Source organism: Mytilus trossulus, chromosome 5, assembly GCF_036588685.1.
Source record: "Mytilus trossulus isolate FHL-02 chromosome 5, PNRI_Mtr1.1.1.hap1, whole genome shotgun sequence".
Classification (NCBI taxonomy): domain Eukaryota; kingdom Metazoa; phylum Mollusca; class Bivalvia; order Mytilida; family Mytilidae; genus Mytilus; species Mytilus trossulus.
The window spans coordinates 28,349,987-28,377,716 of record NC_086377.1 but is presented as its reverse complement, the minus strand read 5'-3'; the positions used below and the strand labels follow the sequence as shown (position 1 = coordinate 28,377,716).

The following is a 27,730-nucleotide window of genomic DNA, read 5'->3' as shown; positions in this document are numbered from 1 at the left end:
GTAGAGTGTGCCGAAATGTAAATTAGGCTAACACCCACATTATAACAACAGCTCAACATAACGCACCTTATAAATATTATTGACCTATAAACTATAAATTCTTTGGACTGGTTTAATATCTTCTGACGACCTAGAAGACAAACGGTCGTATCCGTGCAATGATATTCATGTACAGTTGTTAAGGACGCGACATAATAGAAAAAAATGAAGAGAGTGATTTCATTGTTTTGAGCTTTCAGTAAACCTTGATTTGAGTCGTCTGGGTACTAGCGTTTTTGATTTGAATGTTCTATTGGATATATGATTTATAGTTTTCCATACCTTCATCATAAAATCAGACATTTAAAGTATCTCATGCCAAAGATGATATTGTTGCAAATGCGATCAATTATACATATTACTAGTGTATGTTTATCCATTTATTTTTGCTACTAGCAATCAATATAATTATTTTTACATGTGTTCAGTCTGCAACAAAACCCAAACTGATCATAGTAGTACGGCTCAAGACAGTTATCACTGTTAGTCAGGGCAGTATCTGGACAAACGCATTTGTAATCGTGATTACCAACAGCTTGACATTTGGCTGGTTCGTTACAAACGGAAGCCTTGGCACATGGATCAGGATACGTGACTGTACTTTGTGGTTGAATTGTTGTTGTTGTTGTTGGTTTGGCTGTCGGAAGCGATGTTCCTTGCTGTCCAGTTGAATGTTCACAAGTTGAACCATCGTATCCGTGTTCACACTGACAACTAAAGGAGTTTCCCTGTAACAAGCAAGTTCCATGTTTACAGGGATTTGAGTCGCATGCGTTTATTTTTACTTCACAGTATGGTCCTGTGAACCCGATAACGCAGTTACATACATGACCAAGGATATTAGAGGAGCAAGAACCACCATTTTTGCAAGGCGATGATGAGCAATGGTCTGTGTACTGGCACCTTTCTCCTGTAAATCCGATAGTGCATACACATTGAAAATCCTTCGACAATTCTAAGCACTTTCCTATAAAATATATAGTCAATAAAATTTTAGTACTCAAATAAATTTCCATGATTTTCAAAATTAAGTAAAAATATTTATTTATTCAAACAGCAAAAAACAATGATGTACAATCTACAAATTCTAATAAAACCATCCATTAACCCCTAATGATTCTTCATTTAAATGGTCTGACGCGGTTTAAAGCACATACTGGTCTCTGACAAATACTGCTGATTTCAATTAATAAAACTTATTCTTCAACTTTATTTATGAATGATGTTTATTTCTTAAGTGGTAGTATTCAACCAACAGTCAGTGTTACCTAAGCTAGCTTCTAGAAGTAGGGAGTAATTTTAAGTTGCAAGTTACAAAGGAGGCTGGTGTTGGTGTATGGTATGATCTGTTTCGATATATTGTTGTGAATAATCCTTTATTTCTTGTGTAATACCCTATTTTGAATAATTGACCTTAAATGGGTACTTTTTGCTTATTAAAACTTTTTTGCATTTTCAAACTATAACGTATAAAGGGAAAGAAAAGACTGTAAACAGTGATAACGATAAAAAAATCAAATTCTTCAAAAATTTCTAATACTTTTTCTAATTGCCTTTTCTACCCTTAAAACAAGAATCATCATTCCAAACTAAAAGGCAAATTGAAAGAATTTGTCTTGTTTTGTTTCATAAAATAGATGGAAAAAAAAGGGATTGGCCAACGTACCTTGTCATAGGAAGTGATAACTTCACTTTATTTCAAACAAAATATTCTCTGAAACTGACACTATCAAGAATCTTCATATATGTTATATACTCATTATAAGTAATACTAGTACATCAGACTTACCTCCGTTACTACAAGGGTTTTGTGAGCAAGGATGATTTAAACTACCGTTGCTACCACAAACTTTACATTTCACTACAAGTAAAAGGCAAGCAAGTATTTACATACATATCTTATCGGTTGTTGTACATGTTCTAGTTTGTATTCTTTCATTTAACAATGCGGTAAACAAAAATGTAATACAACGAGACGAATAACTCATTCAAATAAGTTTATTTTTAATTTATTTTGAATATTATCTATCCATCTTGTGAATTTTGTCATTTGATACAACTATCCTCCAAAATATCTAAGGTGAAATGTGTTTTTATCTTTTTTTCTATGTGTATATGTGCAAACTATGTTATTTTCTCATTTAGTCCATACTGAACTTTAGTTCAGTCAAGAAAGACAAGTCGTACTAAAATGGGGAGGTAACTCGATTTTATTATATAAGGAAACGAGTTTATCAGTATTTCCGAGGAGGCTGTTGATTTTTGCACGCCAACTTGTGTACATAGATAATTAAATATCGGATCACACCGGGTTTTGAATGTTTGAAAAAGTTTCTATGTGTATATGTGCATACTGTATGATATTTACTAATTATGTTCCTTACGTCATAACTACAATCCCCTTCCCTTTTATGAATGTGACCTACCGAATTAGACTATTTACCGGATTTGATATCACATAAGCAACACGACGGGTGCTACATGTGAAGCAGGATCTGTTTACCCTTCCGGAGCACCTGAGATCACCCCTAGTTTTTGGTGCCTAGTTTTTGGTGGGGTTCGTATTGTTTATTCTTTGGTTTTCTATGTTGTGTCATGTGTACTGTTGTTTGTCTGTTTGTCTTTTTCTTTTTTAGCCATGGCGTTGTCAGTTTGTTTTAAATTTATGATTTTGACTGACCCTTTGGTATCTTTCGTCCTTCTTTTAGTCCGAATGATTATATGGTTTATTGGTAGATATACTAAATGATTTAAAATTTAGTGTACCTTCTAAGTGATCTAATCGATCTTGCACATCCTTGAACATTTTCAACAATTTATCCATTTTATCATTTAAATCTGATGTGTTCTTTGACATATTATACACAGATATCTGAAAATACAAGAAATTGGGAGTTTATGGGGTATTACAATTACCATTGATATTCTTGTCTTCATAGGTTGGGTATTATATAACCTTTTCAATACCAACTTCCGTAAATCATAGATCACATTATGTTTTTTGAAAACCAATTTGCTTTGAAAATAATTATGTACCGTTGTAGGTAATTCGTTTCTAGCATAATTTATGGAGTATTTGTTTGCTAACTCTCGGTCGCGGTAGGTCTAGTCATTGTTATCAGTTCCTGGTGATATCGTCGGTACAGATTCAGGCTGAGATTGATTTTTTTCCGAGTGAAGTTAATTTTGTAGTAATGACCGGTTTTTATCAAAAATAAATTGCATCGATTAGGTGTAAACAATAATTTTTATTATGAATAATACAAGTATATCTTATAAACACAAACAATATTATGATTCAGAAACCGTGAAGCAACACGTGCTTATACAATTAAATCGATTTGCTCAATGTAAACATTCACAATCCTTTTTCCAGAAAGTCATGAAACCGATGCTTGAATTATACAAAAGGTACGCAAGTTTTAAGATCACGGTAGGTGTATTGTCCGGCTAGGATTGTGTTTTTCGAGTTTTTAAACGAAATACCCCGACACATAATTATTTTAACGATAGGATATGTGTATAATCACTCGATAAACCACGGGCTCACTCGAAATAAAACGGACTTTTCTCGAGAAAAAAAACCCCGAAACTGAGGATGGAATTGAAGATGAATTCCATTTCCTCATTGAATGTAAAGCGTTAGAATTTAATAAAAATGTACTCTTTTGTAATTTAAGTGATATAGTTCCATCTTTTGTTAATATGTCTGAACAGATAAGTTTAGTTTCATTTTGAAAAGTATTGATACGGACATTAATACTGTATGTGTAGCTGGAATAAGCGATATGTATGATTTGACATAATTTAATGTTGCTAAGAACTTTTATAGTATTAAAGGTTTAAAGCTTATTGTAATAGCTTGAATTAATAATATAGTATGAATAACACATCCACGCAATGTAGATAAAAAATATGTATCTCTTATCATTGAGATATTTTTTTATGTTAATTTTTGTATTTGTATTTTGTAAATGTCAGCTGGTATCATTTCTGTATAGGAATTTACAACATTAAACATATTTGATTTCATTAGATTTATAAAAATGAATTTGGTCTCAAAATGTCGTTTTCAATGCAATAACAAGATTTTTTTAAAAGTGTATGTGTATATAAAGTCCATGGTTGTATTTCCTTCGACAGTTGCATTGGTATGTGTACATACAAATGGCTTTATTCTGTATTTTTGAATAAAAGAATTGAAAGTCGAAATTTAATTTTTTTTAACGAAAGAATAATGTCAGATTGATTACTAGTATATCTTTTTATCTGAAATCTGTTTGTTTACATTTTTAAACATATCAGAGTCACTCAAAAAAAAAGTGGTCACATTCGAAAAAAACCGATCAAATCACTATAAAAACCACGATCCTAGCCAGAAACTATATCTATCGTGATGTTAGAAAGTTATTATACAAATAACTATTGAGTATTTTCAGTCATAATATTGTATATAAAGATATAGAATAAAGCCCTATTTTAAGACATAAGAATGCAAAATTCATAAAAATACATTTATAAAAGATATATTTCCTTACAGTGTCAGGCTCTTGAAACTTGAAATTTGTTTTTCTAATTGTTTTTTTTTTGCCTTTCTTATTCACGATCGATAGTTATTCCTAAGCTGTTGCTCGCATTGAAATTAAACGATTTAAAAGAGTTGTTTTTCTTAACCTTTTTCGTACATTTTTACATCAAGATATAATCAAAGGAGATATTTAATTTAATTCTAATATTTTTTCTAAGTTATGATTTTATCTCGATTTGTATTTTAGATTTCACTTAAGTTCCTTAATTAATACTAATATAAGTATGAACATCTTACAATCGTTGTGAACCATGACGGTACTTACTGCATCAGAAATGTTTTTCTGTATGTCTTGTATCAGGTCTTGGTTATCTTTAAGTTCCGCAGTTTCGATTTGAACATTGTGTTTCAGTGTTAACAGTTCGTGTTCTGTATTAGATATTCTAGAGTCAAACTGCTTCACAGCTTCTATTTCTTGTTTAATTGTACAAAATTCAGTTTCAAACGCTGGAAAAAAAACCACACAGACTTAAGATACTAAAATGATCAGATGGTAGATTGCTTCATGCCGCTTACACACTAAAATGCTATATATGGCATCGAGTCTGACTTTATATGCTGTAAATATAAACCAATGTCATAATTAATAAAAAGTACGTCTAAAATAAATAGTATGCAGAGCTTTAATAGCGCTGACGAGAAAACTTTAGGTTTGTGCAACAATAGCAACTTTGGAAACTGCAGGTTAACTTCGTGTGTATAAGCTGGGAACAGTATATATGATCCTGGTATAAGACAGTCGTTACATTCGATTTTTATCTCGAGCATATTCGATTTATAACAGGACATATATAATTAAGGTCTTTCCTCTAGTCGAGGAAAGGCCTTATTGTTTTCCTTTCGTTTTTTACCAGATGAGGCTGTGTAGGATTTCATCATCCCCTTTAGAAGTTATCTCCCTTTTATTGTTTTTTTTCAACATGGTCCCCCTCGTTGTTTTTAAAGATATCATGACCTTATTTGTACAAAAGGTAGATCTTATCAGGATGTATTACCATATGAGGCTGCATATGATTTAATATCCCCTTGAATCAATTTCTTTTAGTTGCATTTTTCTCAAAAAGTATTAGAGATAGAATTTAATTGAAAAAGACAGCATGTACAAGAACAGATGGCAATGCCTATAAATTAATTATTAATTTGTTACTAACCCTTATAAGGAGTTATTTCCCTTTAGAAATTATAAACAATTTTAAAAAAAATCTATTTCGAGAACCGAATGTCATAGAGACTTGGAATCTTGACCAATAATCTTTAATTCATGTGACCTTTAATTTGCACAAAAGGTCAAAGATCACTGAGTGGAAAAATATTTAACGCTGCAATTTCAAGCTTACATATTAAGAAAAAGATAAGAGTTTGCTGCATACATACTGTGTATAAAATGTTCCTCTCAACGAGCTCTATATTTTATACATTAAGCTCTAAACTGTCCGACCGTCTGTTCAAAAGTTACGACGATAGAATTCTTAAAAGTATAGTATTTTGTGTATATCTTTTTACAGGTAACAAATATATTTTGTTAGCTTCTGTCTACTTCAATTAAGGATACTATAATTCAGTGGTTGTTGTGTTACATATTGGCTTTTCCTTTAATATTTTTGTACATTAATTTCGTTTGAAACGTTTTGTATTTGTAATTTTGTGGCCCTTCATTGCTGATTATGTAGTATCGGCTAAACTCGCCGTTAAAGGCCTTTCGATGACCTAAAGTGGTTTATTTCTATGTCATTTGGTCTCTTGGTAAGAGTTGCCTCATTGGCAATCATACCACATCTAATTTTTGTATCAGCATAGATCATGGTCTCTTTGACACTTCGTTTCAAAATTTGCTAAATATTTATAAGAATACAAGTGTGGACACAGATCAGTGTTGATTATATGTTTTGATTTTTTACAGTGTTTTCTGGCAAAGTTTTGTTATTCAGGGTGATAACGTTAGTTACATCTTTTGAATTGTAATAACTTATTGTGAACAATTAATTACTTCAAATATGATATCATTTCAGATATATTCCACAGATACTTGCTGAAATGGCGTCAACGCACACTGAAACTCTTTTATATATTTGCTGGACAGATGATTCAACAACAGTCTTTCGTGCCAAATTTGACAGCGACCTTTGGGAAATGATGAAAACTGAAGCAATTTCTTTGTACGGCCAGGAAGCACCAAAAAGACCAACGCGGGTTTCAGACAACGCAAAAGAAATACGAGACAGAATGATTGAATATAAGCAGACAAATGTTGAATTTCTTTGCGAGATTCCTTCGGTAAAATGTACAACGAATGGAATATCACAAACAAACACCGAGACGCCATACGTTTTTCCCGTAACAATTGTTAATGAAAATGCAGAATCAGAATCAAAAGTTGATATGGTTTTAACTGAAACAGTATCTATGATAAAAGAAGCTTACCAAATTTGTAGACGCAAAGCAACGGAATTACTTGTATGGTTGTTGAGTGACACTGATAGAATTTGGCACCCGGAAATGCCCTATGCTGTTCCAATTGCCTATGCTATGAAAGGCTATAGTTTGTCCACAAATGTTATGCGAGTAATGCATGATTCTATTTTAAGCAAGTGCGCCGATAATGGAATAGATGTTGTTTGCAGTAGCTTTGATGGACAGTGGATCAAGCTGGCGACAAGAACATGTGAAGACAAGCCCTTAACTCTACTGCAACTACAGAAAGACACTTGGGAGAAAGCAAAGAAAGCTACCAGGGAAAATATATTTCACGCCTTTGTGACCACATCAATGGTCAATAATGAAGAAACAAATCTTGTTATAAAGCAAAATGTTACGGGAAGCTTAACCGTTTCCTGTCCATTACATACAAAAATTATGAAAGCTATTCGTAGACATGGTAAAACAACTGTGATGTCAGAAAAGAACAGTCAAGATTGTGATACCGGAAAAGCATTGGAACAAAGTGAGAAATCAGATAAGCTTGCATGTCTCCCGGAGGAAGTATTGGATTTGTTCATCGAAAACAATGATGCATCTACGATATTGTCAGAAATACAAGAAGCCCCGGCGACTGAAACCAATAAACAAGACAAATATCCTGCAATGGCTAACACTGTGTTAGATCTTTCTTGCCCTTCAAACACCTCTGATGAGAATCAAAACCTTGTACAACTTGAACAGGACATTGAACTTATCAATGATATTTACTTGAAAATATACGAAGGTTTTATTAACCATAAGAAAACCGTTATACAAAACAAGTGGAAAGGGAAAGGTTTAGATGATATTCAAATTACAGTGAACGATACGAATAGACTAAAAAAAATTACTCATGATGAAATGAATGTTATAATTGACAATACTGTTTTGATACAGAAGAAAAAGGGCCTGTCTATCAAAAAGTCTTGGTTAATCATGGAAAAGGTGAATGCAATCAGTACTTTGCTCGGAACTGGACAACAAATAATAGCTGAAAAAACAGTAAAAAAGATCGTCACACTTAAAGAAATTGCATCAAGATCACTTAAAGCTGCTAGTCGAGTAAATGTCAAAGCTGTTCCGAAACAACTTTTAAATGTTTTATATGCAACTCTCATATTTCCTAGTGAACACAAAAATTGGTGCAGCAATTCACCGTTCAGCAAAGAATTGTTCATTGAAAATGTAGGTTCAACTGAAATATTTTCATATCCTGCTTATAATGATAGCAGAGAAAAAATGGAGCCGATGTGCGTTGATGCTCATCATCTTTTAGTAAATCTCCGAGTTAAAGTTTGTAAAGACGGCTTAAGGATGATAAAAAAAGACGCATGGCATGCAGTTGCCGAGAATAGGGATATCATCAGTAAGAGTTTGGTAATTGACCTGATAGACAAGCAAAACAATGCCTATGCTCTGAAAACATTTTCTATCGAAGTTGAGACAGAAATGGTGAAGCTAGGATATCATAACGAGGCAGAATTTTGTAATACAGTAAGGAATTGGTATGAGGCTGAAGACAGTCCCGGAATATCAGCATCTGAGAGAGCTCTCAGAAGATTGCGTATGAAGCAATAAGTATTAACCGGAGTAGATTTTGGCACTTATCCACCATATGGAATGTTCATAAATGGGTTCAGTAGAGTATCTTTTGAGGGTTTTTTGCAAAAGATTGACACAAACATACAGCTATATGAATTGTGCAGTACCAAAACTTACAACCAGCGATCTATATCTAGCCTAGCTAATGAAACTTTTTTCGGGGAACTCAGTCAGATGGAAGATACCAGGCTTGGATGTCCAAAGGCCATTAGTATTACACGCTTGATGTCAACCATTACAGAAATTCTTCACTATCGCAGCGATCCATCTGACAGGTAATTGTAATTGATTTTAAATTTCGAAATTTTAACAAAGAAGGACAAAAACAGTTATGTTATGGCTGGTAGAAACATGACATTTATATACTAGTATCGACTTCCTTTTTTATTGATATTGTCGTTGGTTTGCTGTCTCATTGGCATATTTAAATTATCTTATTATATAATATAACTCTTTGTTAAAATAAGGGGGAAGTCAATAAACTTTCAATTCATTTAACGCAACTATGAAATAATGTTATTTTTGATTCGTATATAAATACAATGCAAATGATATATTTTGCGACAATTAACGCAAACACCACAAATGTGTCACATGAGTAACATGAGCTAAAAATAATAAACTTAGATATTTTGCGGACAACTTTTAAAATATAACTGAACGTATACTACTGTTTTTATCAACATAGGTCATTTAGTATTACTTCAACAAGAAAATGTGTTTATCCAGTGCCATCGCTGTTAAACGACACTAGGTCTACTGCTGAGAACAACGACACATTAGAGGAGAGCAAACCGTCTTTGATTGACATTCAACAGGAGGACGGCAAAATTAAAATTATACAGTTAAAGTATGAACTTTTGTTACTTATTCGGACTTCATTTAAACTGAGTTTTTACCAGCTGTGCGTATTGATGTATATCTGTTTTTTTCTTCATTGGTTGCAGGTTAAGGGGAAGGTTGATATCTCATTTAAAATGTTAACACCGTCGCATTTTTTGCCTGCACCACGTCAGGACAGTTTATAGATATAGGAAGATGTGGTGTGAGTGCCAATGAGACAACTCTCCATCCAAATAACAATTTAAAAATTAAACCATTATAGGTTAAAGTACGGCCTTCAACACGGAGCCTTGGCTCACACCGAACAACAAGCTATAAAGGGCCCCAAAATTACTAGTGTAAAACCATTCAAACGGGAAAACCAACGGTCTAATCTATATAAACAAAACGAGAAACGAGAAACACGTATATATTACATAAACAAACGACAACTACTGTACATCAGTTCATTTGTATATTTTGGAGTTGACTTTCGGTTGTTTTATACTCTTTGGTCTTAGTGTGTTAGTTAATTTCAAGTCATTAATATCTCGAATGGACAAGACAAACAAAAATTATGTATTCTTATTTGTTCACGGTTCATTTTCAATAGTGAACATTTATTTGCATGGTCATTATTTTAAGGACAGCTGAAACAAAAAGTTTTATGCTTTATTTTCAGGGATCATTTCTTTGACAGCGTGTTGCGTAAAAGAAAGAAACAGAGACAATCAAAGAGATCCGATATATCAAAGCTACATGAAGTTACCCGTGGGTGCTTACCCGTTCGCCAATACCACAAATGCGACGAGAGTAAGATTTTACCAACGACACGATTAGGAATCAATCTGTCTGGACCTACAGATGCTGAGAATTAATACTGCACCAAAAAAACAAACCAAATTTATGATTAAATTGAACTATTATAAAATAACTGTGATAATTGGGAAAAAAATATTTATTAACCTTGATTACTTGGTGTTGTTTTGGAATGTTTTGTACCATTTCTTTATTTTTACATTCATTTGACTTATGTTGTGATTCTAGTCAGCCCTTCCATTAAATGCATTTCGTATCAAATGTCGGTAGCGTAGCATAAAAGTGTATCGTAGTGATAGATTGAGAGACCGACGGACAGAGGTGAATCAGTTGTCATTTAGTAAATTCTAATTCAGTGTAGAGTATATGAGAGCTTTACATGTCATTCTGTTAGTCTAGACCTGCTAGGTCATGCATGTAATAGACCAAGGACTTTTATAATTATTTGATAATCTCACTGTTAATTACTGACGATTGATTATTCCTTGATATTTTTAGTTATTACAAACTAAACTCCAAAAACAAACCCGTGTCATTTATAGACAACTTCCTGTTTGGGTTATTAGTTAAGTAGAACAAAAGTCACCAGTAACGAGCTGGGGGAGAAAAAAAATCAGAAAGCTATTACTAGGAAATAATTATTGATTATGATTCTCTTTTTCGAAATTCAAATTCAAAATTCAAAATTTTTACGGTTGTTAAATCAGGTCTCATTAAAAATATCATGCATTGTGCTTTGTTTAAACAAGGTCCCAGATATCTTCAACTGGATGAAAAGGTTGTGTTATTTTCGAAATTACCCGGAATGAGATAACTTGGATAAGCGAGTATGACTGGTGTATAAAGATCTATTTAAAGTGCAGTTAGTAATGACTTTGTTCCCGTCAAGGCAATATCATATCAGTTATCAACTTTTATGTCATTTTGACTGTCTCTGCATGTGTTTCATTGGCAATCATACCCCAACATTGTATATAGTTTTTTATATAAGGCTTTATTTACTCCCGAATATATGAAAACTGGTGTTTCTTATTTCTGTTTGTAACTATGTATACTGTATTGTTTATTATATTTGTAAAAATAATATGATAATATTATATTATGCTCCTTGTGAGCCCATTTGATGGAAATAAAGCATCTTCTTCTTCCTCTTCCTCTTTTTCCTTTTCTTTACTTAAATGATAGACCGAAGGGAAAACAAGAATTTTCACAGGAAGTATCAATTTAATCTTTAATTCGAATTTAGAATTAGACTGCAAAACTTCAGAGAATAATTCGATTTATAGCAATTATATTTCAAAACATAAACAAAAACAAAGCATTTAAATATAATTAAACGACGACTAACAACAAACAGTTTAATTATGTCCGGTTTTCTTCACATGTTTATGTAGACCAGATCTGTTTTGATAGTAATTGCCACACATTGCACACTGGTACCTATCTGGGTTCAGGTGACACTTCTGGTGCTCTTTCATATATTTTATACATTTAAAGGCTTTCCCACATTGGTCACACTTAACATATTTCTCTTTATTAATTCCACACAGTGTGACGTGATTATCTCTACTATTTTCATACTGAAATGACTTCCCACATTTTGAACAGCTAAAATTTCTCTCATTTTCATGGCCCGCTTTGTGTCCCTCAAACTGTCTTTTGTAATTGAAGCCTTTTCCACAATACGTACAAAGGTAACGGAACTGGCCCGAATGTTCTCTGTTGTGGTACGAGAGTCCTGTTTTTGACTTAAAACTCTTTTGACATGTTGTACATTGAAAAACAATATGTTTGTGAAAAGAGTCAACATGGCAAGATAAATCACATTTGGTGTAGAACACCTTGTCACATTGCTGACATTTTTCCATTTTATCTAAGTGCTTTTTCATATGGCGACTCAAATTGCATTTTTCAGTGAACTCTTTATGACAAACGTTACATTTCTTGGGATTAGCTTCTATTGGGTTATTTGGATCTTCTTGTTCCTCTAACAGGTCAGCACTGGTGATAAGATCTGTGATGTCAGAATCGGATGTAAGTACTTGCACTCCTAAATAATCCAACATTGTTTTGTCATTGTTTAAGTTCATCTGAAATACAGACAACAGAAATACTTCATTAAATTGTATATGTATTTCCTTATTAGGGAGTAACCATTTAAACTTAAAAAGAGGGTGGGGTTGAGGGGGTAAATAATCATTTATTTTTCCAGAACTCCGAGGAAAATTGAATCGGAAAGTCCCTAATCACAAGGTAAAATTAAATGACAATACACATAAAAAACGGACAATTTATATCCCGAATAATATTTTTTGACAGCTGCATGCTTAACGCATTTTTTTCATCAAATTGGGGATCGGAGTCAATAAAATGTATTCAACGCTTAGTCTTGGATTATTTATTACAGTACTATTAGCTGTATTTTGCTTTCATTAACAGTTACCGTGCAATATGCTTTTAACTTTATGTTATATTGGGCAATATCATTAATTCGTATAGTTTTACCAATTTGGTTCGTTCAGGAATAGTTCGACGGTAAAAAATGTTCAAATACATTAATAAAATAACAATTACAGGCTTTGTCTTCAGTCAATTTTCTTCTTTCAGATCAAAATATCCTTGTGCCGACCTCATACAAACGCTATATTTGTATAATATTTAATCATAAAATTTATGTCACCGTTTGATGAACACTCCCGGACAGACATGAAACCAACACATGTACAAACGATGTGGTTTAATTGGCAATTAATGAGACAACTCTCCAGAAAGAGACCAAACGACAGAGGCTGATTTAGAGGGGGGCTTTTTGGGGAAAAAATGGTTGCTTATATAGAGAATCACTGAAGAGTGACTGGAGCGCCCCCTCTTAGGTCAGTCAGTGGGCCCTCTCTTTTGAAAATTTCTGGATCCGCCACAGAAATTAACAACTATAGGCCAACGTACGGTCTTCAACAATATCAAAGCCAATACCACAGTCCGCTATAAACGGTACCGGGCGACATGACAATGCTTAAAACAAACGAGATATAAACTAACGGCCTAATATATGTACATTTTACACACCAAATATTTGTAATCGTATTTCAAATAGTTTATTACAAGAGGACCTAACCACAAAACTTGACCAATGAACCCTGAAACTTTTTATTTGCTGTGGTAACTATATTGGAATTCATGCATTGTATTTATTTTTGTATTTTGTTTTTTTTTATATATTTTTCTGAATTTTCTACTACTATTATATTAGAAAAAAGCTCGTTGGAACCGTTAAAAATTGGGCTTAAGCCCCCTTTTCTACAACTAAACCCATATTTTGTACTCTCTGGATCAGATCCTCCGAAGACTAGTAAATTTGACTGAAACCCGTAAATTAATATATAATTATGACACTAATTAGAAATATTTCAACAAAGCCGATTACGATGCATCTTTGTTCAAGGACAAAGAGAGATAAATCTCGTTCAGGAATATATGTTTCTCGTTGTCAGAAGCACCTGTTTACTGTTACCACGTGTTTATTTTTAAAAGGTGGATATGACACCCATTCTTATGTTTCATGTAAATTAAGTGCTATAAATGGATATTATTTCCTTGAATTGGACAATACCAAGTAAGTCATGTTAATCATATGTTATATTTATAGTTAATATAGGGTCTAGTCATAAAATAAAAGCCCGTTTTCGAAGGAACCCAGAATAGGATCTGTATCTTTTTTTTTTAAATTACAAACATAGGTTTTCAGTGATTGCGAAGAACAAACGTCATTTAAAAAAGTGTTAATTGCATATTACATGCACATGGTTAAGTCAATAAGCAAGTTTATTTAGTTTCAGAGCCAACTTGAACGAGTCAATTTCTTCCTAGGCTAGTTCAAATAATAATGACGAGTTGAACATTTCTTGTGTAACCTTTTGCATGCGCAGTGAGGGAAAACAAATTTGCTTTTTAAGACTCCATGATAATTATGTTGGACTTGATCTTTTCCAAAAGTTGTTGACTGTCAAAAGTACCAATTGGTCCAGTCAACAAAATTATAAAAGACATTCTTTTCGGGGGCGACTGACACTCTCTTGCGATCTTCTACGTTTCCAGCCCCTATTCATATACCCCTACCCCAACGCATGCTCCCCTAGTCTTACTTCCCCAACCCCTAGGCCTTGATCAGAGATAAAAAATCAGTGAAACAAAAATTGAGAATGTTGTTTTTAGGGTGATTTGAAATAACTGATGCACGGTGATTACAGAGGCAGTCCCAGCGATTTAAAAAAAAAAAGGAGGGGGGGGTCCAAATTTTTTTAAAAAGTCACCTTATGTCTCTTTTTATGCATTGATCCCGGGAACCCTTCCATCACGGAATCCACCACGGTCTTATAATGTGTAAAAAAACAACTGTTAAAATATTTTGTATTTTAAATGGCGCTATAAATAAAAGATCACGATCTTGTGTCCCTTGTAACCTTTATGTATATGTGAGGGAAAGATTCATATTGAAAGCTGCGTCAAACTACATTTTTCTGAACTGGTGCCCTTTAAATCTTAAAGTACGCGTTTCCTAAATCTCAAAGTAAGCGTTTCCTAAATCTTAAAGTAAGCGTTACACATTGATTTTCATAAAAACGGGGAATACACCTGATAAAATTATTTGTTGTTTTACATTTTGTATGAAAATGATATATATACCTTTTTTATAAGATAATATGTTGAGAAAGTTTGGCAAATGTTGATAAGATATTTTTTATTTTGACAAGTTTGACAGTTCTCTCTGACTAACAAGAGAACGCAGTTTTGTTGTTAACGAAATCACTTTCATCTACAAGTTTATGTGATAATAAATCATGAATCTCGATACCTGGCTATCTGTTTTGTTCCGTAAACCACAATTTCATTCATGAAAAACGGTATTGTATTGTGTATTTTAAGATTGAGGCAACCTACCTTTCAACTGTCTTTGGAATTTTCTTTTGGAATATCGGAAAGTACGCGTTTCCGGAATCTGAAAGCAAGCGTTACCGGCGATTGAATCTGAAAGCAAGCGTTCCGAATATACACCGTGTTATAGGCTCATTAATAACAGTATTATATTCTGTAACATTATCTGGTAAAACAATATCAATATCATTTACAACATTGTTTAAATTTTTAAAATGATCAAAAAATACATTCATAGCTACTTTTTGCTGAGTAGCTTTACCTTTTTCACAACCTTTATTTAGTAGTGACCAGTATGATTTAGGATCTGAGGTACGCAGACCTCTGAGTTTACCTATAAACGCCTTTTGAAATTCACAAAATTGTTTTTTCAGTATATTCTTAATAAATATATTCCTTGCTTTTACGTACCAAATCATTGTGATTAACAACAGAACGTACTCTATAATGGTATTTTTTTGCTTTACGATAAGCTTTGCGTTTTGTATAACATTCACTGTTAAAATATTTTTTACAATGATTATATTTTTTACAACCATGTTTCTTGACATTGCTAGTAGTTTTAATCAACATATCAGCACATTCAGCAGCATTCTTAATAATACTATTACAATTTTCAACTATATCATTAATTGTTACAATGTTTGTATTTTTGGGATCAATGTCTCCCAGTCTAACTAAAAGTTCATCTATTTTGTTAACATCTAGGTTGTCTTGGAATACTGCAGCCCGGTCTCTAAACCATTTAGGTTTGATATGTGATTCATTATCACTTTTTTCTCCACACTGAACACAGTCAGATCTACTGGTAGTATCAGCACACTGAGCACAGTCAGATCTAGAACTACCAGTGACGCCACACTGAACACAGTCAGATCTAATATTTGAACATAATTTTAAACATACAGGTTTATGCACATCACTTAGAATAGGATCATATGACAATATATCAAAGTCTACAATAGCCCTAAATAATTCAGGAGTTACAATTACATAGTCAATTAGAGAATTGTTGCATGTAGTTTGACCTACACCCTTGTCAGCACCAAAACGACCATTTACAAAGAACAATTGAGTACTTTTACATAAATTCAGTAATCTCTTGCCGTAATGATCAATTTTACCATTATCTTTAGAGTAGCGAACAGGAGACACATTACATTCTTCCAGAATATGCAGTTTGTTTATCAAATTTTGATCATCATTTGCAATATAACAAGCATTTAGTATATGGTTATCAATATCAACATATTCATTAGCATTTTTAGTATGAGCATTGAAATCACCAAGTAAGCAGACCTGCAAGTTTGTATCTACAATAATATCTTCTATTTCAGTAAACATGTCAATATTACTATAAAGGCTATTTTCAGGTGGAATATAAACAACACCAAATAAAGTTTTTTCAAACAGTAATTTGTCATCAATAGTAAACCATAACACACAATGACTAGGACATGTAATTTGATCATTAATTTGAACATATTTATAATAACAATTTCTGACTAGAACACATATACCCCCAGACCTAGATTTACAATTTTGTCTGACAACAGAAGGTAACAAAGAAAAACCATCAACGTCAATAACATCATACTTATCAATTTGTGTTTCTGTTAAACATATTACATCATACAATGATATAAATTCTACAAAATCAGGGTTACCTAATTTAGAAGCTAGGCCACAAACATTAAGGGACAAAACTTTTATTTTCAAAAATGAATCTGAAAAAGAAATTTCACTTTCGGTATCACTCTGCGTAATATTTACATCATTTCCACCATTCGAACTGCGCGTAACGTCACTCACAGAATCAGAATTTAAGGAGTCGTCATTTTCGGAGTATTCCCCTTCACTGCACCTCTATAGTTCAGTTAATCCAAGAGCATGGTGATCAATCTCGTCAATCCCAAGTTTAAAAAGGTCATCGGGAGATTCAATTATGGCTTTAGTCCCATTTTTCAACGTGCAAATAGTCTTCCCGTCCCGTGTATGAGCGTTTTTCACATCTTCCAGTTTTCGCACCATCTGGAATAACTTGAATCTTAGAGGCGTTAGGTCGTCAGAGATACACACACCCTTGAAATCCTCGGACTGTTTAAGCTTTCGACGATTACTTATGAACCGGTTCCTTGTAGCACGGTTGGCGAAGCGAATGATAATTTGTCTGGTTTTACCCGGAGACTTTTTTCCCATACGATGGGCATCCACGATTGTTACAGGGTTCAACTGAAAGTCCATGGCAGCTCCAATATTTAAAATAGAGTCAATGATGTTCTCGTCCGTTTCATCATTCACCTCCTTGATGCCCGAAACGCGTACATTTTCCTTCCTGGAATATTGAGCCAAAGCGTCCATTGAATACTCTTTATTCCTCATTCCTGCTTGTAGTCTGTTTATTTTAGTTTCGTGAAGCACAAGCATCTCATCCCGTTTACTTGAGATGAGAGAATCGGCATAAGCATACACATAACGTTCATAGCAGTCTTTTCAGATTCGGTCAATTTTTCACTATCTCTAACAAATCTGTCATTTACAGCAGTTAATGTATCGTCAATTGATGCGTTATCAGATTTAATATCATTGCAGTTGTCCTTAATAAACGAGCAAAGGTCGGAAAAGTGTTTGCCGGATTTCGTAGTTTTTGGCGGCATTTTCAGTTACGGTAAATATCTAAAGTTATATGGATTCGTCAAACTTCAAAGTTACATACTCTTTAAAATTATATAGAAACGTCAATCTTCATAATAAAATATGGAATCATCCGTTTAAACCGGTCGATGATCATCGATTTTGTTACCTTACAGCATATTTTAGTTCATGCATCCATTGCTGCACCGGAAGTCCGAAAAAGTCAGATACCGTAAGAGTTAAAAGTTATCTCCCTTTGACTGAAACACAATTGTAAGGTAAAAATTGCATTGTTATATATTTTATTGATTTGGTATCGTGTTTATAATCTCATTTTAATAGGCCACGAATACTTGATTCTTGTGCAGTTGATTATCCTATAAGAACAAGTACAATTCGTTGTGTAGCAGATTCAATAATGTTTTTTGTTTCACATCAGAGCACATTGGCGTATCCGGGAGGGGGTTCTGGGCTTTGACCCCCATTACCCTCTTTTAAAACATGTATTTGATGTTATCTATTTTTATTTCTTTAAAAATGTTAACCTCGTCGGCTCTTTTTCTTTTTTATAATTGATTATTTTTTTATTTTCTGATGGGTTTCATTCTCAAAGACCTTGTCAAAGATAGTTGTCGCTATTGCCGTCATTTGATTAATATGACATTTACCTTCTGTAATAGTATACAGAATGGAAACGGGAAATGGGTTCGGCGAAGGACATTTGAGCGAAAAATATTAGGACGTTTGAGCGCCAAAGTAGAACCCATTTGAGCGCCAAGTAAATTCGTATGAAAGGATTTGTTCTTTAAATCCTTGCACTTCAGATGATGCCGCTTTTTCCTGTACAAACAAGGGGAAACGCATACCAATTACTTTTAACCAGGTTCAGAATAATTTGAGAGAATTACTTTGTAAAATTGGCTTAAATCCAAAATTATTTTCGTCCCATAGTTTCCGAAGAGGTCAGTGGAGCAACGTTGGCATCGGAAGCATGGGTTTCTCCTAGTTCTGTCCAATTGATGGGTAATGGGCCCAATTAAGGCCACCAATGGGACTTCAACGCAGCGATTAAATCTAGGAACCAGAGGGTGCATCAGCTGACTCCTAAGCTTTAATATATATACAATGTACTATTTCGGCAAAATGAACCCCTTATTTAAATTGGAAACATATATATACAAAATTTAAGATAAAATACACACACGACTAGGCTAGATGTTTGTGACTTGGAACAGGCGCCAAAAAATGAGGTTGAGTTTTTAAAATAGCTTTAATCGATCTCAATCCTCCCCTATATCTCTGGACAATAGAGAATAGATAAACACACAGCGAAAACTTTGACTTTGACATTGACTTTGACCTTTGATATTTATGATAGTAAAAATCCTTGACCAACTCGTTTCTGCCTCATATCTTGTGTACTAGTATCGTAAATCCTGTTTAACCACGCAGTTTAGAGTTTTCACATAGCTGTAGGCCGTTCAGTTGTCTATAATTGCTTACTTTTACTTCATTAGAACTTTGATGGATAGTTGTCTCACTCAGCCTATTTATACTTCAAGTAAAATTTGTTTGAACCTTAAAGTCATATAAAACGCGTGACCGGTAAAAAACATTGTTATTCCAGTTCTTGAACCAATGCATACATACATCATAAACTTACTTCTGTGCACGATTTTATCATTTTTTTCGCATAAATTTCATATAATCATCATTTTTTTTAATCGGTCAGTGTTGTTGTGAAGATATGGCATATCTTGTCCATTCGTTTTTGATGCGTTTTGTCTTTTGATTTTGCCATGTGATTATGGACTTTCCAAATTGATTTTCCTCTGAGTTCAGTATTTTTGTGATTTTACTTTTTATATAATAAAGTTCATGTTTTGAAGCCGAAGTTTAATGATTGTCACCCGTTGTCAACAATCAACAACAAAGCATGGATATTGAGAACGTATTTTAAACAATCAGATAATATTTCAGTGACAACCAGATCCGGTATCTTCCATTGAAGATTATATTCTTGGACAAAATCATTCATTACAAACTTCTACCAGGCCAGGATATTCATTTTTAAAATCCGCTGGTTCAGATTAAAATATATGCATGTTAACATGACTGTACAGATCTTGTTAGCATGTCATACATATCCAGTCGTTCTAGAGAGCTAGAGTGAATTCGAGCTGGCATATGCCTTTTTGCAGATGCAATCATTGAATATATGATAAAAAAATCTAACAATGATAACAATTAAACTACTTCAAAAAGTTCTTTAAACTTTGGGCAAGTTGGAAAAAATGCATAGAAAATGTAATAATTGTCATCGGCCGGCATTATGATCCATGCATTCACATACAATTATACTTAGACATAAACACAAAGTTAAACATAAACGACACTTTACGTTCGGGGCACATGTTTCATTTATATTCTGGAAAATTCTTTATGTTTAGTTGTACATGTTGCTTGTATTTTCATTACTATACTTCACTTTCAGTAGCATTTCAAGCCGTTTGTTCAGAACTATACTTCACGTTCAGTGGCATGTTTCATATGTTCAGGACGATTCTTTAATATGTTTGTTTGCACATGTTCATATATGTTCAGGACTACACTTTACGTTCAGTGGCACATGTTTCGTGTATTTTTAGGACTATACTTCGCAATCAGTGGCATTTTTTCTGTGCAGGACAATACTTTATGTTTAGTTGCTCATGTTTAATTTATGTTCATTACCATACTTCACGTTCAGTAGCATGTTTCATGTTTGTTCATGACTATACTTCACGTTCAGTGGCATGTTTCATATGTTCAGGTCGATACTTTATTATGTTCGTTGGTACATGTTTCATATTTGTTCAGGACTACACTTTACGTTCAGTGGCATATGTTTCATGTTTGTTCAGGACTACACCTCACGTTCAGTGACACATGTTTCATATTTGTTCAGGACTTTACCTCACGTTCAGTTGCACATGTTTCATGTTTGTTCAGGACTACACCTCACGTTCAGTGGCACATGTTTCATATTTGTTCAGGACTACACCTTACGTTCAGTGGCACATGTTTCATGTTTGTTCAGGACTACTAGTATACCTCACGTTCAGTGGCATATGTTTCCTGTTTGTTCAGGGCTATACCTCACGTTCAGTGGCATATGTTTCATGTTTGTTCAGGACTACACCTTACGTTCAGTGGTACATGTTTCATGTTTGTTCAGGACTATACCTCACGTTCAGTGGCATATGTTTCATGTTTGTTCAGGACTACACCTCACATTCAGTGGCATATGTTTCATTTATGTTCAGGACTACACCTCACGTTCAGTAGCATATGTTTCATGATTGTTCAGGACTACACCTTACGTTCAGTGGCACATGTTTCATGTTTGTTCAGGACTATACCTCACGTTCAGTGGCGTATGTTTCATGTTTGTTCAGGACTATACCTCACGTTCAGTGGCATATGTTTCATGTTTGTTCAGGACTACACCTTACGTTCAGTGGCACATGTTTCATGTTTGTTCAGGACTATACCTCACGTTCAGTGGCATATGTTTCATGTTTGTTCAGGACTATACCTCACGTTCAGTGGCATATGTTTCATGTTTGTTCAGGACTATACCTCACGTTCAGTGGCATATGTTTCATGTTTGTTCAGGACTATACCTCACGTTCAGTGGCACATGTTTCATGTTTGTTCAGGACTACACCTTACGTTCAGTTGCACATGTTTCATTTATGATCAGAACGACATTTTAAGTTTAGTTACATGCACACACGTGTTTCTTTTATATATGTTCAGGGCTCTACTTTACGGTTAATAATATGCACATATTTCAGTTAGTTTTATAAATTGACCATAAACCCACTTATTCATGGTATGGTATCAATATTTCTGACCTGACACTACGTACTTTGTATTGCTTAATTCTTTAGAATTTAATATGCAATGTTTCGGGTTCTTTCGGGAATAATCCCAGGTAAACCCTCATCAGAGGTCGACCTTTATATATTTATTTCGTATCTAGTATCATAGATAGATGTGGGTCTGTTTCATAACAGTTTTTTTCAAATTTACTACACGTGCATATGGGTCTACGTTGTAGTTAGTCTTTTTACAGACTGAGAGAACTGACCAAGTTGGTCAGCACTATTGTTTAATTAATGAAAAGACTTATTGTCTTTATTTTTATCACTAATTACTTCAGCATAAGTCTACACGGGATATAGTAGAGATAGTATTTATCAATATCATATTGTTGAATTCACGGTATACTGGCGTGTTTGTTTTATAATTTATATGATATTTTACAAGTCTTCATGTTTAGCATGTGAAAAAACATGTGTAGGTACCCTGCCGGGTGGAAACATGGACATATAAGAAACCGTCGGTTATCTCAGATACGTGATCTATTGAAATAAATCGGTGTCGTGTCATTATTACATCTGTTTCACAGTATACGCTTCCTGTGGATGGGTTGTTCGACTAATGATTAATTATCATGTCGCTAATATTCTTATTGTTTTTGAAATCCATGTCTGGTTTAGATTTTAATATTTGTTTGGCAATCGGATCTTTCCGAATTATATACCAGAATTTTGTTATAATCTTTTTAAGATATTCAGCATTACAATGATATGTTGTAATGAACATATTTCTGCCTGTTATTTTATTCTTATTTTGTTTCTTCCGAAGTTTTAACTGTCTGTCTTCGTGGCGAATTTTGTGCAATATTTGACTGACGATTTCTTTCGTATATCCTCGTCTAGATAATTTATCTATAAACAGTTTGATACGTTTATTAAATTCGTCCTTATTGCTAGAGTTTCTTAAAATTCTAGTCCCTTCTCCTTTGTTAAAAGAAGAGAAACAGGTAGAAGCATGATTTCTATGTAAATACTGATATTTCTCAGTAGGTTTGGTGTAACAGTTTACATCTAGTATTCCACATGTACTAAACCGTTTACCTTTGTACAATACCACATCTAAGAATTTCATAGTATGAGTATTTATTTCAAAAGTAAATTTCAGCAAGTTATGTTTCTTATTTGCTATTTCAAATAGTTGTTTAATTTGCTCGCTGCTTCCATTAAATATAATGAAACCATCATCTCTCATTCGTTTATGAAATTTGATATTGTCTTTGTATGGATATTGTTCTATAATATTATTTATATGGTCAAATATAGCAATATCAGATATTTCCGGGGAAGCAACTCCGCCCATTGAAACGCCAACGATTTGTTTATATGCGTTTTCATTAAAAATAAATTCATTTTTTGTCAGTAAAATACTCAGAATATCAAGAAGACTTTCTGCAGATGGTCTTTTAATTTCATATTCTTGATTTACATGGTCTTTCAGCGTATTTTCTATAGCCGTATTAATTTCATTGAAATTAAGATTAGTATATAGCGATGTTATATCATAGGAAACAAGTAAATCACTCTGTTTCGTGTGAGTGCTTTCTATGTATCTGATAAAATCGCTAGTATCTGATAGATATGTAGCTTGTGTCTTTACCAATGGAAGAAGAAAATAATCTAGGTATTTTCCAATATTTAGTAATGGTCCCGAGCATTGGCTAATAATCGGTCGACCTGGTACATGTACTTTTTCTTTATTCATACATTCATTTTGGTACATTTCTAATGTTTCCGTACTAAGTTTGTGAATCTTAGGAAGGAAGTAGGCTTTTGGAGTTTTAAATGTTTTACCTTCTTCTCGTAAGAATTTGAAAGACATTTCGTCTATTTCATCATTTTCTTTCATACGGTATACCAATTTATTGACTATTTTTCTGGTATTTTCTATGTCAATATTTATTATTTTAGTATAGTGAATACCGTCATTTAATTGAGATTCGCCTTCAGTAAGATAATCACGTTTATTCTGTATGATCCTGTATTACAGTCGTGTTATTTTTATCGGCTTTATGAATACATATAGTATTGTCGTTTTTTAATTTCTTTATGCATTCACGTTCCGATTTAGACATATTGTATTTAATCGTCGGCATATACTTTGATAATTCGTATTTTGTGTAGAAGATGTATTTTTCTATTGAATTATCGCCAATGATTGGAACTTGGAAATTAGATTTAATTTTGAAAGGGTGGTTTTTGGTTGCTTTGCGTACATTAGTACCGAAATAATATTTCAGTCGCAACGACCTCTCAAATGATTGAAAATCTTTTATCAATTGTCTGTGGTTACATTTGTTTGTAGGAACAAATTTTAAGCCTTTTGCTATAACTTTACATTCAGTTTCAGTTATATCTCTTTTAGATAGGTTTAGGACGAACTCTTTATGAAAGTTTAGGTCCTGTTTCTTATTTTCAATAGCAAGATTGTGTTTAAATCTTATATGCTTATTCTTTGTTTTATTTCTTTTCTTGTTTTTATAATATCTTCTAGTATGACCCATGATTATCGATGGTGTCATTGATTAATGGCTAAATTGCGCTTATTTGAAGTGGAGGTCACAACTAGAGCCTTATGTAAATTGAATGATACATGCTAGTTATTACGGCAACCAATCGAATTCTTCGATTTAGGAATAAAGGCGTAACCATTGATAGATAGGCATCCGCTTTTTAATTCTGTATTGGTGTTAATATTTATATTCCAATAGGAATATTAACTAGTGACTTCTGTTACTTATCACTGCCATGTATTTCATTTGTATTTATAAAAACACTTTTTGTAGGCTTTCTCATTGAGATACTCTGATTCATGATTTCTTGTTTGTTTTTTGATGTCCAGTGGCACATATTTCATGTATCTTTCAGACAGTGTTAATGGGGTAAAATAATTTCGTCTGCTAGTATAATAGCATAACTACCTTTGATATCACGATGTATGATTGATTTGTGTTTGTTTTACGTCCAGTGGCACATATTTCATGTATGTTTAAGACGATATAGTGTGATGACCTATGTTCATCTACTAGTATAATAGCATTACATCCGTTGATATAACGATGCATGTTTGATTGTTATTAGTTTAATAGTTTTATAAATTGACCATAAACCCACTTATTCATGGTATGGTATCAATATTTCTGACCTGACACTACGTACTTTGTATTGCTTAATTCTTTAGAATTTAATATGCAATGTTTCGGGTTCTTTCGGGAATAATCCCAGGTAAACCCTCATCAGAGGTCGACCTTTATATATTTATTTCGTATCTAGTATCATAGATAGATGTGGGTCTGTTTCATAACAGTTTTTTTCAAATTTACTACACGTGCATATGGGTCTACGTTGTAGTTAGTCTTTTTACAGACTGAGAGAACTGACCAAGTTGGTCAGCACTATTGTTTAATTAATAAAAAGACTTATTGTCTTTATTTTTATCACTAATTACTTCAGCATAAGTCTACACGGGATATAGTAGAGATAGTATTTATCAATATCATATTGTTGAATTCACGGTATACTGGCGTGTTTGTTTTATAATTTATATGATATTTTACAAGTCTTCATGTTTAGCATGTGAAAAAACATGTGTAGGTACCCTGCCGGGTGGAAACATGGACATATAAGAAACCGTCGGTTATCTCAGATACGTGATCTATTGAAATAAATCGGTGTCGTGTCATTATTACATCTGTTTCACAGTATACGCTTCCTGTGGATGGGTTGTTCGACTAATGATTAATTATCATGTCGCTAATATTCTTATTGTTTTTGAAATCCATGTCTGGTTTAGATTTAAATATTTGTTTGGCAATCGGATCTTTCCGAATTATATACCAGAATTTTGTTATAATCTTTTTAAGATATTCAGCATTATAATGATATGTTGTAATGAACATATTTCTGCCTGTTATTTTATTCTTATTTTGTTTCTTCCGAAGTTTTAACTGTCTGTCTTCGTGGCGAATTTTGTGCAATATTTGACTGACGATTTCTTTCGTATATCCTCGTCTAGATAATTTATCTATAAACAGTTTGATACGTTTATTAAATTCGTCCTTATTGCTAGAGTTTCTTAAAATTCTAGTCCCTTCTCCTTTGATAAAAGAAGAGAAACAGGTAGAAGCATGATTTGAGCTTCTATGTAAATACTGATATTTCTCAGTAGGTTTGGTGTAACAGTATACATCTAGTATTCCAGATGTACTAAACCGTTTACCTTTGTACAATACCACATCTAAGAATTTCATAGTATGAGTATTTATTTCAAAAGTAAATTTCAGCAAGTTATGTTTCTTATTTGCTATTTCAAATAGTTGTTTAATTTGCTCGCTGCTTCCATTAAATATAATGAAACCATCATCTCTCATTCGTTTATGAAATTTGATATTGTCTTTGTATGGATATTGTTCTATAATATTATTTATATGGTCAAATATAGCAATATCAGATATTTCCGGGGAAGCAACTCCGCCCATTGAAACGCCAACGATTTGTTTATATGCGTTTTCATTAAAAATAAATTCATTTTTTGTCAGTAAAATACTCAGAATATCAAGAAGACTTTCTGTAGATGGTCTTTTAATTTCATATTCTTGATTTACATGGTCTTTCAGCGTATTTTCTATAGCCGTATTAATTTCATTGAAATTAAGATTAGTATATAGCGATGTTATATCATAGGAAACAAGTAAATCACTCTGTTTCGTGTGAGTGCTTTCTATGTATCTGATAAAATCGCTAGTATCTGATAGATATGTAGCTTGTGTCTTTACCAATGGAAGAAGAAAATAATCTAGGTATTTTCCAATATTTAGTAATGGTCCCGAGCATTGGCTAATAATCGGTCGACCTGGTACATGTACTTTTTCTTTATTCATACATTCATTTTGGTACATTTCTAATGTTTCCGTACTAAGTTTGTGAATCTTAGGAAGGAAGTAGGCTTTTGGAGTTTTAAATGTTTTACCTTCTTCTCGTAAGAATTTGAAAGACATTTCGTCTATTTCATCATTTTCTTTCATACGGTATACCAATTTATTGACTATTTTTCTGGTATTTTCTATGTCAATATTTATTATTTTAGTATAGTGAATACCGTCATTTAATTGATATTCGCCTTCAGTAAGATAATCACGTTTATTCTGTATTACAGTCGTGTTATTTTTATCGGCTTTATGAATACATATAGTATTGTCGTTTTTTAATTTCTTTATGCATTCACGTTCCGATTTAGACATATTGTATTTAATCGTCGGCATATACTTTGATAATTCGTATTTTGTGTAGAAGATGTATTTTTCTATTGAATTATCGCCAATGATTGGAACTTGGAAATTAGATTTAATTTTGAAAGGGTGGTTTTTGGTTGCTGTGCGTACATTAGTACCGAAATAATATTTCAAATAGTTTTATAAATTGACCATAAACCCACTTTTTCATGGTATGGTATCAATATTTCTGACCTGACACTACGTACTTTTTATTGCTTAATTCTTTAGAATATAATATGCAATGAAAATTACTAAGCCGACTAAACCCTTTAGCAAATATCATATATATGAGGGTTTATCTCCTACATGTGTTCTTTTGTGGACAGTTGTCTCATTGGCAATCATACCACATCTTCTTTTGTGTTTTAATCTAAAATTAAAACTTAACACTAAACATCCCACCACATAAATAAAAAAAAATCAAGGTTTATCTCAAATATACAGATATATGGATATATACATGTGCTGAAATGTTCTTACATCTAAACAATCTTTGTTAATGTTTAATGGATTAATTCTTTAAAACAAAAATCCTTTTAACGAGTTTTACTCAAGATTGTATTCTAAAGTGTCTTTTTAAGTCACAAATTAAAACAAATTCTGACACACATGCAGTATATACATTCCTGTGATTTTACGTA

At 33.0% G+C, this 27,730-nt stretch overlaps 2 protein-coding genes across 2 annotated transcripts; one reads left to right on the top strand and one right to left on the bottom strand.

Moving 5' to 3' along the window:
• Positions 1-406: 406 nt before the first annotated feature.
• Positions 407-6,429, bottom strand: LOC134717818 (neurogenic locus Notch protein-like). The gene is made up of 5 exons (XM_063580312.1): positions 6,399-6,429; positions 4,893-5,074; positions 2,806-2,911; positions 1,829-1,900; positions 407-1,006 (listed from the first exon to the last, which is right to left on the bottom strand). The coding sequence occupies exons 1-5, from the start codon at positions 6,427-6,429 to the stop codon at positions 432-434; spliced, it is 966 nt and encodes a 321-aa protein (XP_063436382.1). The 3' UTR covers positions 407-431.
• A 2,257-nt stretch (positions 6,430-8,686) lies between these two features.
• On the top strand, positions 8,687-10,951 carry LOC134718729 (uncharacterized). Its single transcript, XM_063581419.1, has 3 exons — positions 8,687-8,961; positions 9,375-9,536; positions 10,191-10,951. The coding sequence occupies exons 1-3, from the start codon at positions 8,705-8,707 to the stop codon at positions 10,384-10,386; spliced, it is 615 nt and encodes a 204-aa protein (XP_063437489.1). The 5' UTR covers positions 8,687-8,704; the 3' UTR covers positions 10,387-10,951.
• The last annotated feature ends 16,779 nt before the right edge of the window (positions 10,952-27,730 follow it).

What these genes read in the sequence shown, in the direction of transcription:
- LOC134718729 (XM_063581419.1), top strand. Translation starts at nt 8,705, where the DNA reads ATGTTCATAAATGGGTTCAGTAGAGTATCTTTTGAGGGTTTTTTGCAA. An exon ending in CGCAGCGATCCATCTGACAG is followed by an intron (nt 8,962 to 9,374) that starts GTAATTGTAATT and finishes TTATCAACATAG; the next exon opens with GTCATTTAGTATTACTTCAA. An exon ending in ATTAAAATTATACAGTTAAA is followed by an intron (nt 9,537 to 10,190) that starts GTATGAACTTTT and finishes CTTTATTTTCAG; the next exon opens with GGATCATTTCTTTGACAGCG.
- LOC134717818 (XM_063580312.1), bottom strand. Translation starts at nt 6,429, where the DNA reads ATGATCTATGCTGATACAAAAATTAGATGTG. An exon ending in TGATACAAAAATTAGATGTG is followed by an intron (nt 5,075 to 6,398) that starts GTATGATTGCCA and finishes TTTTTTTTCCAG; the next exon opens with CGTTTGAAACTGAATTTTGT. An exon ending in TCGATTAGATCACTTAGAAG is followed by an intron (nt 1,901 to 2,805) that starts GTACACTAAATT and finishes TTTTACTTGTAG; the next exon opens with TGAAATGTAAAGTTTGTGGT.